Source organism: Mustela nigripes, chromosome 7 (assembly GCF_022355385.1).
Source record: "Mustela nigripes isolate SB6536 chromosome 7, MUSNIG.SB6536, whole genome shotgun sequence".
Taxonomy (NCBI): Eukaryota; Metazoa; Chordata; class Mammalia; order Carnivora; family Mustelidae; genus Mustela; species Mustela nigripes.
The window spans coordinates 37347079-37362263 of record NC_081563.1 but is presented as its reverse complement, the minus strand read 5'-3'; the positions used below and the strand labels follow the sequence as shown (position 1 = coordinate 37362263).

The following is a 15185-nucleotide window of genomic DNA, read 5'->3' as shown; positions in this document are numbered from 1 at the left end:
GAGATCAGACCAACTCCAGCATAGAAGAAGAAACAATTCTTACAGGAATTCTCTGCTCAGCCTCCAAAGAAGCAAACCTTAATAGTTTGCACTTGTTCAAACCCACATACCCAAATGAGACGGCTTCTGGCCACACCCCACATACCCAAGCTGCACAGCAGAGCGGGAACAGATGCCGTGTACGCAAACTGTGTAACAACCTCGCACACAGCAGTCAAGTGGTTCATGAGGCCGCAGGGCTCCCCGTCTGGGGTGTGCACAGGACACAGGAAGCCCCAGGACTCCGGCAGCAGTCTGCGTACCGTGGTGGTCCTCATCTTGGCAAAATCGGCCCCTCTGTGCACACAGCGGAAATGGGAGAGATAGCGTACGAAGTTCAGCTTATCAGCCACAACACAAAGGCCAGAATCTTGCAGGAAGCCAAGACCTTCATAAAATAAAAATCATTCAGAAACAGGCTCAACTTAAAAACACAAGTCTCGGGGCACCTGGGTGGCTCAGTGGGTTAACTCTGCCTTCAGCTCAGATCATGATCCCAGGGTCCTGGGATCGAACCCCGCATCAGGCTCTCTGCTCAGTGAGGAGCCTGCTTCCTGCTTCCCTTCCTCTCTCTCTGCATGCCTCTCTGCCTACTTGTGATCTCTGTCTGTCAAATAAACAAAAAAAACTTAAAAAACAATTAAATTAAATTAAATTAAAATTAAAATAAAAACACAAGTCTCTTTTGATTTGAGGCTCTGAGGACAAGCACCTCAGGGCACGCTATAAATTACACAGTGAGTTATTAGAAAGTTTATTAGCTCTCCTGAGTGGGAAGAGTTTACAAAAAAAGGCAGTAAAACCCCCCAGACTTCCAAATTATATCAGTCTCCTGGTTCTCTCTCTCCTCTATGACTACCTCCTTAGGGGGAAATGTTAAATGAATATGAAACAGCAAGTAACTAAATGGGACCCATCATTGAGGCCGGGAGAATGTGTAAGAAGTTGTTATCCTTAAGAACAATATGCACTGGGGGCGCCTAGGTGGCTCAGCGGGTTAAAGCCTCTGCCTTCGGCTCAGGTCATGATCTCAGGGTCCTGGGATCGAGCCCCACATCAGGCTCTCTGCTCAGCGGGGACCCTGCTTCCCTCTTTCTCTCTGCCTGCCTCTCTGCCTGTCAAATAAATAAATAAAATCTTCAAAAAAAAAAAAAAAAAACTGCATTAGTACCATCTGTTTGGGGAAAAAAAAAAAAAAACCCACAAAAAACAAAACCAGCATATTTCTGGGTTCTCAATGACCACCTAAGTCTTCCAGGCCTTTCTAAAGCACCTGATTTAGGGACAGGAACACATCTACAACCCTCCCAGACTATCTGTCCTGGTGACTGCTCCTCACAGAGCTACGCTGTCTTTAGTATTCTGGAAAGAGCCACAGAGATGCACGTGACAGCGAGAAGTAGATTTAAGCTCCACGGACGCCTTGTCTCAAGTCCTTCAGACCGAAACACATTTGTCAAATTTACAACATGAAATCGGTCTTTACTGAAAGGGACAAGATCACTTTCAAAAAGAACCTCTCTTAGCAATATATAAATCTACACTGAGCAAACGCAGTGCAACTAAAACAAAGCCAATCCGTTTAGTTTTACCTGTTTTAGAACGCAGATTTCCAGTAGCAAGAAGATACTCAAACGGCTTTGTAAGGTCTGTTCCCAGATTAAAAATCTTCATCAAATTTTCAGTGTTTATGGACACATTCGTCTTCTGAGCCCTCTTGTCTAGAGCTATTTTAATAGATACTAACCAAGATTCCATTTTTTCCTAAAATAAAATTTAAGCCATTACATTCAAATTATTCATGTTTTGTATTTACTCCCATGTAATCTGTACATTTGCAACAAAGGCCCACTAATTTATACATTTGACATGGAAAATGTCTGGCCTATAAACCTGAAAACCATGCACTATTATAGGTCAGGCATTCTTGTTTTTTTTTTTTTTTTTTAAAGATTTTATGTATTTATTTGACAGAGAGAAAAATCACAAGTAGGCAGAGAGGCAGGCAGAGAGAGAGGAGAAAGAAGGCTCCCTGCTGAGCAGAGAGCCCGATGCAGGGACTGATCGATCCCAGGACCCTGAGACCATTACCTGAGCTGAAGGCAGAGGCTTAACCTACTGAACCACCCAGGCGCCCCAGGTCAGGCATTATTAAGATAGAATCTACAAACACCTGTAGATGAGAGTTTCTCCACCTCAGCACTACTGACATTTTAGCTGGATAGTTCTTCATGGTGATGGGCCCAGCATGCATGTAGGATGTCCAGCAGTGTCCCTGGCCCTAACCCACTGGAGGCCTGTAGCATCCCCCAAGCCGTGACTACCAGAACTGTCTCTGGGCACTGTAAAATGTCCCCTGGAGTGGGGCAAAACTGCCAGTCAACACTCTCGACACTAGTGGTTTGCTCTGGTGTTAGAGTGCTTTCATTAAGATGCTCTTATCGGGGGCGCCTGGGTGGCTCAGTCAAAAAAATAAAGTTAAAAAAAAAAAAAACCAACTTTAAAAAAAAGAAAAAAAGATGCTCTTATCAGAGGCGCCTGGGTGACTCATTAAATGTCTGCCTTCAGCTCAGGTCATGATCCCGGGGTCCTGGGATCAAGCCCCACATCGGACTCCCTACTCAGCAGGAAGCTCCTTCTTCTCTCCCACTCCGCTGTTTGTGTTCCCTCTCTCGCTGTGTCTCTGTCAAATAAGTAAATAAAATATTTAAACAACCAAAAAAAAGGGCTTTTATCAAGCGGTCAGAACAGCTTCGACAGGGAGAAACGGACAACAAAAACAAAGCTTTAAGACCAAGCAGCAGCCTGTTGTCCTACCAATTAAAACAACTAAAAGGAGGTCAAAGTCTCCAAATGACACCCAAAATACAAGATGGCTGACAAACTAGTAGAAAAGACTGACTCTTCTCCCAGAAATCTGAAACACAATGGAAAATAGAAAAGAAAGAAAAGAGAAGAGAAAGTCAGGCAAGATCAAGAGACATGGGGAGCAGCTCTGCAACCCAAGACAGGAGGAGACTGGGGGAATGAGGAGCTAACCTCGCTCCCTAGTCACACATTTGCCTCCTGTCACTTTGTCGTTAACTTGCTAAGAGAGCAAGCAGCATTTCTTGGGCATATACTGTATGCTGGCCCTTGGCATATTTACTTAAGCCTCACAACAAACTTTTCCTCAAGAAGCAGTGCATCACAAGACCACTTGGGCCAAACGTATTTCAGTATTAAGAATTTTCCAGACTCTAGGGCACCTGGGTGGCTCAGTGGGTTAAGCCTCTGCCTTCGGCTCAGGTCATGATCTCAGGGTCCTGGGATTGAGCCCCACATCGGGCATTGGGCTCTCTGCTCAGCAGGGAGCCTGCTTCCCTCTCTCTGTGCCTGCCTCTCTGCCCACTTGTGATCTCTGTCAAACAAATAAATAAAATCTTAAAAAAAAAAAAAAGAATTTTCCAGATTCTAGAAAGGTAGCAGGCGCACAAACCTAACACCTCTGATAAAGACTGAGGCACTGAATTGTAATCAAACACAGTTCTACAGTGAAACATATAAACTGTCACACTAAGTAGAATCAGTAAAAATTATAAATAGCCCCCTGGACTGCAGGTCAGTTTTTCCTGCCAAATTGCGTTCTTTTAGGTTCTCGCACTTTTTGGGACTAGGTGTGAGTCCCCAGCTGACTGGGGACTTATATGTAAAGGCTGCACACAACAGAGCAAGAGAAGCCAGAGAGGCCTCTCGGGAGCCTTCCTGAGAGGTCCACCAGCCTTCCCGCTAAAAGGTTGAGGCGTATGAGGCTGAGCAGACGATGCTAAGGGCAGGGAAGGGAGACGTCACAGAAGGTGAGGCACGGCGCCCACCTGATCTGTTCTCAAGTTCAGCAAGGGCAGCCCGGCACTCGCTCTTGCTCCCTCACAGTTGAGAAGCCTTAGCCCTCAGAACCAAGCACAGAAATGACAGACACTTCAATCTCTGCAGCAACACTCAGTGAAATGGCCAATGCAAGGCTATGATTCAGATTAGGTCACTGTCATGTACCTTCCTGAAGATTCTTATTGTGTCCCACGTTCAGAGGTTTAGAAGTTTAAAACAAAAATGATGCAAAAGGAAATGACACATGGTTAGGCCAGTCACTCGGGGTCATTAATGTTACAACCAAGATCTGCTACTGTCTTCACTTAGCCACTAAGAAACATGAAGGACTTTTTTTTTTTTTAAAGATTTTATTTATTTATTTGACACAGAGAGAGACAGATCACAAGCAGGCAGAGAGGAAGGCAGAAAAGTCAGAGAGAGAGCAAGGAAGCAGGCTCCCCGCCGAGCAGAGAGCCCGATGGGTGACTCGATCCCAGGACCTTGAGACTATGCCCTGAGCCGAAGGCAGAGGACTAACCCACTGAGCCACCCAGGCGCCCCATGAAGGACATTTCTGAATTTGGTATAAACTAAGATCTTTGATCAAGTCCCTTACTGCTCAGTAAACACAGAAAAAGAAAAGGCGGACTATGTAACACACCCAAACTACAAATCATAACCATGCAGGAAACAATACTGCCGGAAACTGCCACAGTATTCCACGAGAAGGGCAGCTGGCCGGGGCGAGAGCAGCAGGCACTTACCTTCAGAAACATGAGGAAGAGCTGACCGGGCGTCAAGACTTCCTGATTCACTAAACTATCCGGACTGTCCTCCATGCACTCTCCTTTGGCTAATGCAAAGAGCTTCCGGGTCATGAGACAAAGCATATAAAACTTTTCCGTATTGGATTTCAGGTGGATACAGACGCACTGGCTGTCAAAAGAGAAAGCAAAGCTTTTTAAAAAACCATTTTGTTACTACTCGTCCTTGATGATCTACTGACCAAGGGGCCTGATTCCTCTTTACCTAGAAGAGCTTACTCGTTTTCAAAAAATTGCTTTTCATCTTCACTGGCAACATAAGCAAAAGGACAGCACATCGTCACAAGGTCCAGAGCTGTGCTAGACAACACGGTGTGTAAATGGCCACATTTACATTTAAATTAATTAAAATTATTTTTTAAATGATTTTATTTATTTATTTGACAGAGATCACAAGTAGGCAGAGAGGCAGGAAGGGGGGGGGAAGCAGACTCCCTGCTGACAGAGAGCCCAATGTGGGGCTCAATCCCAGGACCCTGATATCATGACCTGAGCTGAAGGTAGAGGCTTTAACCCACTGCGCCACGCCAGTGCCCCAAATTAATTAAAATTATTAAATAAACTTAAGAATTTAGTTTCTCAGTTGCACTGGCTACTCAAGGGCTCCTGATGGGTCTTGTGGCTACATACTGGATAGTGCTAAGAACTAGACAGTGGTTACAGAACCCAGAGTCCCTGCCTTGGGGAAACAAAGGGACGTCCTGCCTACAACCTTCAAATGTTGCACAAAGAAACATGTTTGTCACATGCAGAGAAATTACAAAAGCAAATGTAGTCAAATGATACCGAATAGCGAATGGAAGTGTCCACCATACTATTTTTGCAGCGATTCCAGAAATCCTAAGTTGTTTCAAAGTAAAAGTATAAAAGTACAATAAAATAAAATAAAACTACCATAAAAGGAAAAGGTGAGGATGGCCATGGAAACACAGGGCTAGCCCCTACTTCCTTAGACCAGAATCCTACCCGCAGGTCCATTCTGAGTCCCAGATGACGCACCAGCACTAACTACAACCAATAAAAAGAACCACTGACACTTTCCGCCCCACGGGGAAAAAAAAAAAAAAAAGAAAAGAAAACGCAGTTTAAGCAAAACCACACATACTTAAACAGAAACTCTGCAGCTTGTTCATTTGGACACCAGTCAGGAAGACTGAGCTTGACTCTGAAGCGTTCACCTAGATAGTTAAGAACCTGCTTTTGTGTGGAACAACCCTCTTCCATGACGATCCTTAACATCTGAGAAACGGAGTTCCGAAAGAAAGAGTCCTCCTCTTTGCCTTTCATGAGCTCCTGAAAAATCTGGTAATCGGAAAAGCTGACAAGCGCCTAGGAAAAAAAAAAAAGAAAAGTTTTCTTTTGAATTACTCATAATAACTAAACCATTTTACCCGTTTAGTAACAATTTTCTATTTTTCTAAGATCCAAGAAAAATTAACACTCCACTATGGGTGAATGGAAATGAACTCTCCGAGATAAGATTTTAAGTTGTTTCGGCGTTAAACAGAGATTGCTAAGACATTCTGCATCAGTGACGCAAAAGAATAAATGCCTAGACATTGTGACTTGCTGAGATGCTGTTATTCTAGATACGGCAGACAGGGCTCTCATTAGAGGCTATATGGTAAGACGGCAAGAGGGCCCCAGTGAGCCTCGCCTTCTGGCATTCACAGCCTTATGCAGCCTCCTCCCAAACTAAGTCAGCAGTGGCCCGTGGGACCAAAACAATACAGAGGAAAGGTGGATGTGTGACTCTCAGGGACAGGTCATAGAAGGGACTGCAGGTATAGCCTTGCTAACTCAGCCAGTCCAAAGGCCCATGCGGAGGAACTGGGACCTCCCACCAATAGCCCATAATGATGGGCCAGCTGTGAGCGACCACCCTGGATGTGGACCCTTTGCTCCTAGTCAAGCCTTTTAAATGACCACAGTCCCTACATCTCACTGCAACCTCCTGACATCCCAAGGCAGACGTGTCCCCCAGTCCCAGCCACTTCCAAGCTCCCGGCCACAGAAATAGTAAGAGGGAAATGTTTACAGATGGTTTAAGCCACCAAATTTTGGAGAATTTGTTATTGAGCAGTGCACAGCTGGTACAGCATGAATACCGCTAAGGAGACCCTATCCATCCATTCTGCACAGTGAAGGTCTTCATAGCAAAAGAAATATATTCATGAAGTCACACCTTAAGTGCAAATCCCAAAGGAAGAAAAAATAGTTCTTTCCGATAAATAAAGTTCAACATAACCGTGCCATTTTCCAAGTAGTGAAGGTTCATATTGACTGCAGAATGTTCCTCCCTCACACAGTGCATTGAGACTCCTATTGAAACAAAGCAAGAAGTCAAAAACTCAGTAATATTGTAACTGCTTCTGTCATTTTTTCTTCTGAATAATGTTTACCCTCTTAAATAAAATTTTTTAAAGATTTTATTTATTTATTTGACAGAGAGAAAGAGACCACAAGTAGGCAGAGCAGCAGGCAGAAAGAGGAGGGGAAGCAGGTTCCCTACTGAGCAGAGAGCCCGATGCGGGGATCGATCCCAGGACCTTGAGATCATGACCTGAGCCAAAGGCAGAGGCTTAACCCACTGAGCCACCCAGGCGCCCCTATCTACCCTCTTAAAAATAGAGCCAAATCATGAAGGTTGGCAAAGACTGGCAACCAAAAACGTCTCCATTGCCGAATGTCCACTAGGGTGCAAAACCTCCCTGGTTGAAAACCTCTTAGTAACCGAAGCTACAGAAATTTAATCCAACTTCAAAGTTTCTTTCCAGAGCAGGGTCCGTGTCTTATAACACGTTGTATCACTGGCACCCTGTGAAGCCTGATCACATAGCACTTTATATCCCTCATACCCTGTGGAATCCAATCAAGAGATGATGGCTTGATCAAAGAGTTCAAATGGAGAAAAGCAGAATTATAGATTTTAAGTTTGTTTGCGTTAAGCAAAGATCACTGAGACACTCTGCATCAGTGATGCAAAAGGATAAATGACTAGACATTGTGACTTGCAGAGTTGCTGTTATTCTAGACCTAGTACGTCGGGCTATCATTAGAGGCTGATTTTTAGCTCAATTATTTAACTGCAGGGCTGCCCAAGAATGTAAAATGTTGTCTAAGAAGCCAGGCCTGGTCACAGAGAGTGCTCAGAGTCCAGGTGGCTGTCTGCCAGGGACCCCAAGAGGAATGCCATGGCAGCCTGCTCCAGGAGACTTCTGAGACCCATACTAACCTCTGGTAAAGTCAGGCCAACCTCCATCTTTGTAAGCAATACCATAAATACATGTGCTCTTTCAATGTGAAAAAAAGAACACATAATAGAAAGTAGGGTTTTTCACTATAAATTCTTAGCACAGAAATGCATACTAGAAAAACAAAACTTCTCCTTTTTTTTTTTTTTTTTAAGATTTTATTTATTTAACAGAGAGAGAGATCACAAGTAGGCAGAGAGGCAGGTAGAGAGAGGAGGAAGCAGGCTCCCCGCCGAGCAGAGAGCCTGATGTGGGGCTTGATCCTAGGACCCCAAGATCATGACCTGAGCCAAAGGCAGAGGCCCAACCCACTGAGCCACCCAGGCGCCCCAGAAAAACAAAACTTTTCTAAAAGAACATTCCAAAAGTCACTACAACTTACCATACTGAGTATAGCCAGGCCCTCTGGTTTTCCATTTTGGTCTGATCATTGCAATGGGGAAATTCCTCCGAGGCATAATCAACATTCGGATGACTTTTTCAATGCCATTTATTATAAAATAGCCTCCCATTTCCTGCCGAAGAGATGAATTATAATTTGTTAAACAAAGATACATTAATCGTAATGGACACTGGGAAGGGTATGCCCTATAGTGAGAGCTGTGAGTTGTGTAAAACTGATGATTCACAGACCTGTACCCCTGAAACAAGTAATACATTTTATGTTAATTAAAAAAAATAAGATACATTAGTTATAAACATGAAACTACCTGCCAGATATAGTGCCAGGTACACACGGAGGCGAAAGGGTCTACAGATCCCTTGGAAACTGTATGGAATCTGTTAGTGTGTGAACCAACAGTCTTCTCAAGTACATTAAAAAGGTTCTGGGGGGGGCACCTGGGTGGCTCAGTGGGTTAAGCCGCTGCCTTCAGCTCAGGTCATGATCTCAGGGTCCTGGGATCGAGTCCCGCATCGGGCTTTCTGCTCGGCAGGGAGCCTGCTTCCCTCTCTCTCTCTCTGCCTGCTTCTCTGTCTGCTGTGATCTCGGTCTGTCAAATAAACAAATAAAATCTTTAAAAAAAAAAAAAAAAAAGGTTCTGGGGACCTGGGAGAAAAGTACGGAAGAAAATCAGGGTACTTTCTTCCACTGGACAGGCTCGACCTAACTTGCCCTTTTGTCCCCTAAAATGATTTGTCTTCATATGATATTTAAAAAACAAAACAAAAACAAAAAAACCTTACTGCAAAGAGATGAAAACAATAGCCATTTGCTTCCAGGCAAATAAGGTTTCTCAAATAAGTTAAAAAAAAAAACTTTGTACAAAAACTCTGGATGGGGTACCTGGGTGGCTCAGTGGGTTAAGCCTCTGCCTTCAGTTCAGGTCATGATCCCAGGGTCCTGGGATGGAGCCCTGAGTGGGGCTCTCTGCTCAGCAGGGAGCCTGCTTCCCCCTCTCTCTCTCTGCCTGCCTCTCTGCCTACTTGTGATCTCTGTCTGTTAAGTAAATAAATGAAATCTTAAAAAAACAAAACAAAACCCTCTGGAAACCAGAAATTCAGATCAGCTAAAGAGGAAACTATTTTTTCACAGTTCTAGTATCTCACTTCTGTAAAAAAAAAAAAAAAAAAAAATACTACTATAGTGGCAGCCCCACTCTGAAGCAGGTGTAAGCATGCTAGGAGTTCTATGTTACCATCCCATTTAATCCTCGTAATAACAAGAGGCACAGTTGTTATGCCCAGCAGAGGGAATGGAGGCTCAGAAAGATGGAATGTGCCCAAACCCACATAAGTGGTTAAGTGGAGCATCTGTATGTCAAATCCAGATCTGACACCATCACGCTCATCCCAGCACGTTACATGTTACAGTCTCCCCACTCCAGGCAGAGTCTGTGCTCCTGATCACTCCAACTCAATACTGCAAAGCCACCTACCGTGGCTGAAAGAGACGCCGAAGGGAAGGTAGGGGAAGCGTTTAATATGCTCACACAGTCTTACTGCTGGTAAAACAGAACATCTCTAAATGTGTATCCTCTGGAAAATTCGGGAAAAGCCTGTCAATTCTTCCCCCACAATAATAACGTTCTCTAACTGTATGGCCACTTCTCATACACTGTCTCTGAGCCTCATTCTGAGCCCAGCACAAGATGCACCCAAGGGAGCCAGCCCCATTTAACCTAACCAGAAACGGAAGCAGAGAAGGAAAATCTGATTCCCACTGATGAGTGTCGGATCTTCTCGCCCCCACCTCGGGCCTTCTCTAGCATCGCCCGGCCCTGCAGCATACCGGGCGCCCACAGTTACCTCTGCTTCCTCATGGTGCTCAATGAGGGCTTTGGGAGGAAGGCCGTGTAAGTTGCAAAGCTTAGACTTCACCATGATGGGAACGTAGCCAAGAAACTGTTTAATGATTCCTCTTGAGATTCCATTCACTGCCCAGTTGATATCAGCCTAAAGGAAAAGGAGAGAAAAAAATACTTAAGAAAAAGAAACTGTGTGCATCTACAAGAACAAGTATTTTAAGAGAGTAAGGAGGAAGGCCGGAAAGTAAATGAACATATGCTTTCAATTTAGAAGATGGAATCTCTTGGACGACCATGCTAAGAAAGCAGAATTCTGGTATACGCTTTATGAGGCGTCAGCTGTAGTCTCACAGACGCACCGTGTGAGGGTTGCATGCTGTCACTTGTACTGACCGTCAGCTTGCCCCGGTAGGTGCTCCTCCGGCCCCGGCATTCGGCTGGATAAATGTTGAGCTCTTTGCAGATGTTGCCTTTCGGAACCATGGGCGGGCTGATGACAGCGTCCACAATAGTAAGGGAGATGCGCTCATCTTTGAAAGCGAATTCAAAGGGAGGGATAGCCTGAAATACAATCCATACTATTAACTGCTTGCATTTCTCCAAGACCCTCTTTCTCTAGGGTTCTTCCAAACCCCACACATTCTACACGCACTGATGCCTACCATGCTGCAGGTGACCTATCTAGGAAGAGGGTTAAAGCTACATCCACTGTACTCACACCCCAAGTCCCTAAAACGAGGATGTACTACTTCAGATCATGACGGTCTACAAGTCACATTCGTAGCAGGCTCGAGGGACAGTTATGTACAGAACAAAGCTGTTCTCTGAACCAAGTGTCTGCCTTCTCTGTTATACTTGGTGTTTGCTAAGTATGTAGCCATACAAATGGGACTGCGCCTAACAGGCAAGGATATGGAAACACCTGCTGATTTAGGACCAGACACTCTAATGCCCTTCTTTGATATCTGTACATTTCATTCCATGGTGGCCTCGTTCTGAAGCCAGAGCCACAGGTGGGGGCCGTGGTCCTTCCTCTGCCACAACAGCTGCTTCTTTGCACTGCTCCCTGGGGGAAGCTCTGCTCTTCTGAGGAAAGGGCATCACTGAGCTCCCCTACAACCAATTATGAATCCCTAAGCCTTAGCGTTAGAACAAGAATGCCGAAAGTGGGGCCAAGAAAATAAAGATTCTCCTCCTCATGTCAGTTCAGTTGACCTTTTCTAAATTTTACAATTTTATCTAAAGCTGGCATTGCTTTAGAATTTAGTATTTTATTCTAAAACAAAATTTTAATCTGTCCTGTTTAAGGATTAAAATTAAGCATTAATTTTTAAAAGGGAGAAGATTCACTTTTTCAAGCCATAGCTGCACTATCTATATCTCAATACGATCTCATTACTTGAGATAGCTCTGGTCTATAAAGTTGAAACAAACACTGGATTAGTGAATACTGAACCACCGTTCTGAGGGGAAAGACAAAATTAGGTTCCTGTGGGTCCCCGACCACATTTCGTCAACTGATCAATACATAACCTTGTTTTAAGGATACTTTATTCAATATATATGTTGATTCATGAACACTGAACCCACAGCCAACAGCACTAACTCATGACTGAACAAAGGTTATCTAACACAGATTTTCTAAGGGATACGTCACAGCCTTTCTGCACTTGGAACACTAGATAGCACTGTGCTTGAGGACCATCTTAAACAGTGAAATCACTAATAAAAAGCACCAGAATGAGAAAAACTGGACAGACTTAGAGAAGGATACTTATTTATAGTACAAGAGCTTGAAACAAGAAAGTGGAGCATCACCTTCTTGGACCTCAGTTGGGATGATGGCCATTGGGCAATTCAAATTTTTCACCACTCTGCATGTGGTGAATATTTTAAGAGTTTATTTATTTATTTGACAAAGAGAGATCCCAAGTAGGCAGAGAGGGGGAAGCAGGCTCCTTGCTGAGCAGAGAGCCCAAAGTGGGGCTTCATCCCAGGACCCTGAGATTATGACCTGAGCCAAAGGCAGAGGCTTAACCTAAACTGGGTCACGCAGGTGCCCCTGCACATGGTGAATATTGACTTGGGGGTTACAAATAAATTTTAGTGAGTAGGCAATTAATAAATACGAATTCCTGAAAAATGAGAATCGACTGTATTCTGAAAAGATGACTGTGATGTATTAATTTGGAATCCATCCCCCCCATCCCCAAATTGGGCAAAACTCTAAACAAACAAAAATATGACAAAGGTTATTCTTCCCTGGACTCTGTTAGTCACTTACTTTACTGTGTTTTCTGCAACAACATTTTCTCCTAGTCTCACGGTACCAGCTACGGTGCAGCATCATTATCTGGGCAGGTTACATTTTCTACATGTACTTTTAATTAAAACAACATATTGCAAGACATTGAATACAGAAGCAGAAATGGGAATCCAGCTGTCTTCTAATAAGCCAGACATTTTAAAAATGTGCAAAAATATCATTTACCTTTAATTTTTTCTGCTTTAGAAAAAAAATTTTTTTTTTTAAGATTTTATTTATTTATTTGACAGAGAGAGATCACAAGTAGGCAGAGAGGCAGGCAGAGAGAGAGAGAGGAGGAAGCAGGCTCCCTGCTGAGCAGAGAGCCCGATGCGGGACTCGATCCCAAGACCCTGAGATCATGACCTGAGCCGAAGGCAGCGGCTTAACCCACTGAGCCACCCAGGCGCCCCAGAAAAAAAATTTTTTTAAACCATAGCACTAAGTTTTTATCAGGGATTTCATTAAAGTTAAATCTCTAGAAACAGGGGAGTCGCTTAGGGGGAACAAAGCTGATGGAGTCTCCTCAGATCTCATAAAGAACCACCAGCTTGGGCCTTTCAGTGGGATCACTGCCTCGTTCCAGGTACAGATTATTATAAGGACACCGCTTTGGCCCCATGGGCTGGTAGGTGGCATAAGTTTCCCCACCCCGAAACATGAATACCATGAAGGCCACAAAGCCCAAGAGGTGCTTACACATGAGATTTCAGGAAACAGGCAAAGGAGATGTGTCCACAAGGCTCCCATGGACATGTCAAGGTTCCAGTACATCTGTTCATCCCAGTTCAACCTCAGGCCTGGGCGGTCCCAGTCATACCATGGATCCCTCTCCTGCCAAGAGTGGTCAGGGAGCTTCTGGTAGTCGCTGCACCCCATGTTGTCTGTCATCTGAGTATGGCTCGTAGTCTTCCACCCCCGTATTATACTTCTTTGGCAACAGTGGCTGGTTCTTCTGGGGTCTTGGGATAGGGTTCCTGGGATACAGCCCCAAGAGCAAGTTCTTGGTAATGTGGGAGGCTGTCTGTGTACCCAACAGCACCATGGTCCCAGCTGCCCTTTGCAGCCATCAGACTTCCAGGACCTACACCCTGGCAACCACCACCTTCATCCTTCCCCAAAATATTTTTATTAAAAATGTTAGTATCTAATTGGTTTATCTTTTAAATGAATTAGTGTTGTAAAAACTTCTCAACCTCAATTTCTAATAGAGTAAATACTGATAAAAGCTCTTTACGCTCCCTCAAGAATTTTTTTTTTATTTCAAAGATTTTTATTCATTCATTCATTTATTTATTTGTTTATTTTATTATTTGACAGACGGAGATCACAAGCAGGCAGAGAAGCAGGCAGAGAGTGGAGGAAACAGGGGCACCCAGGTGCCCCTCCCTCAAGAGTTTTTGAGCAGGAGATTGTTATGGGACCAAAAAGTTTGAGAACCGCCAGTCTATCTATGACTCCTCCTCCTAAAAAGTCTTGTGTATACGTGCATTTTTATTTTAGAGCAAGTCTTCCTTGATCATCTGAATCCCGGGCTCTTTTTTTCACTGTTTCAATAAACCCCAATGCTCATTAACCTTTAATTAGATATGGTTTTTCTCAGAGATACGACACAAATATTTTTCATCAGCTTTATCTGTTGCCAAAAGGTGAAGGAGTATTAATTAATCTTCAAAGAAACTTCAATGCTCTTGCATTATTTGGAGAGTTCAAGTATCAGAAACTGGCAAATCTACTACCCCTACTTCTCAGGACGCAGATCTACTACCCCTACTTCTCAGGACACAAATCCTACCCAATAAACCCACACGGTAGTGTCCCCTGAGTTGTGCTCTTCCGCTTCCCCTGGAGGGAGTGCACTCTCCTCCCCCCTTCAATTCACCTGACCCTGCCTTATCTCAAGCACCTGGATTAGCCTTGCCTCCTATGTGCTCCCCAAATACCCTACCATAGTGCTTGGCAGAGCAGTTTTCCAGAGTACTGGCACTGACTGCTTCCATGTGTCCCTCTCTCTCCTCCACTCCACTCGCAAAACGTGATACCAAGGCCTCAAAAGCAAGAACTGTGTCTCACACAGGACTGCCTCCTCCTGACCCTCAGAGCCTAGCACCTGGAGACAGTGGCTGTGCTGACTAAAGGGGACTCGACCTCCCACCACCACCTTCACTTGAACTCTCCTACCTTACCTTTTAGATCAATCACTTAACGCTGAGCAAGTATTACGGCTACCCCATCTCGCTTCTATGCCTCATCTGTATCTTCCTCAACACCCACCTAATTCAGAACAGGTGTCCAGCAGTTTCTCCCTTTAAAACTGTGAGCGAAGAAAACCGTGGAAGGACGACCTCCCACAGTACGGTCTTTGGGTGAATGGGCTCAGAACCTTTTCAGGGAAGTTTCTCGGAGAAGTGAAAACTCCCAGTGATATGAAAGCGCGTGCGTTGTGCATGGCTGTCACCGCACGCTGGACCTGTCCCACAAAACACTACGGGTTCCAGTCACAGAGAAATCCAGCAGTGACAAACACATCTAGTATTCCCCTAGTCAAGTCGACTACAAATGCCAGGCCCCGCGCGGGGTGTGGCGCGATCGAGGGGTACAACTACTTGGGATTATATCGGGACCTCCAAGCCATCTATCCAGGACCCCTACCCGAGGCCAGTGCCCC

At 44.5% G+C, this 15185-nt stretch overlaps 1 protein-coding gene and 1 pseudogene across 1 annotated transcript in view; both read right to left on the bottom strand.

Annotated features, from left to right (window-relative positions):
• POLR1B (RNA polymerase I subunit B) overlaps positions 1-15185 on the bottom strand; it is a 34176-nt gene that overhangs the window by 18343 nt on the left and 648 nt on the right. Inside the window, exons 2-9 of the mRNA XM_059405610.1 lie at positions 10606-10773; positions 10214-10360; positions 8349-8481; positions 6898-7034; positions 5818-6041; positions 4653-4824; positions 1632-1803; positions 146-427 (exon numbers count right to left, since the gene is read on the bottom strand). Coding sequence (XP_059261593.1) covers positions 146-427; positions 1632-1803; positions 4653-4824; positions 5818-6041; positions 6898-7034; positions 8349-8481; positions 10214-10360; positions 10606-10773 — 1435 coding nt within the window. The remainder of the gene's footprint in view (positions 1-145; positions 428-1631; positions 1804-4652; positions 4825-5817; positions 6042-6897; positions 7035-8348; positions 8482-10213; positions 10361-10605; positions 10774-15185) is intronic.
• Positions 12977-14517, bottom strand: LOC132022146 (NADH dehydrogenase [ubiquinone] 1 beta subcomplex subunit 8, mitochondrial-like; annotated as a pseudogene).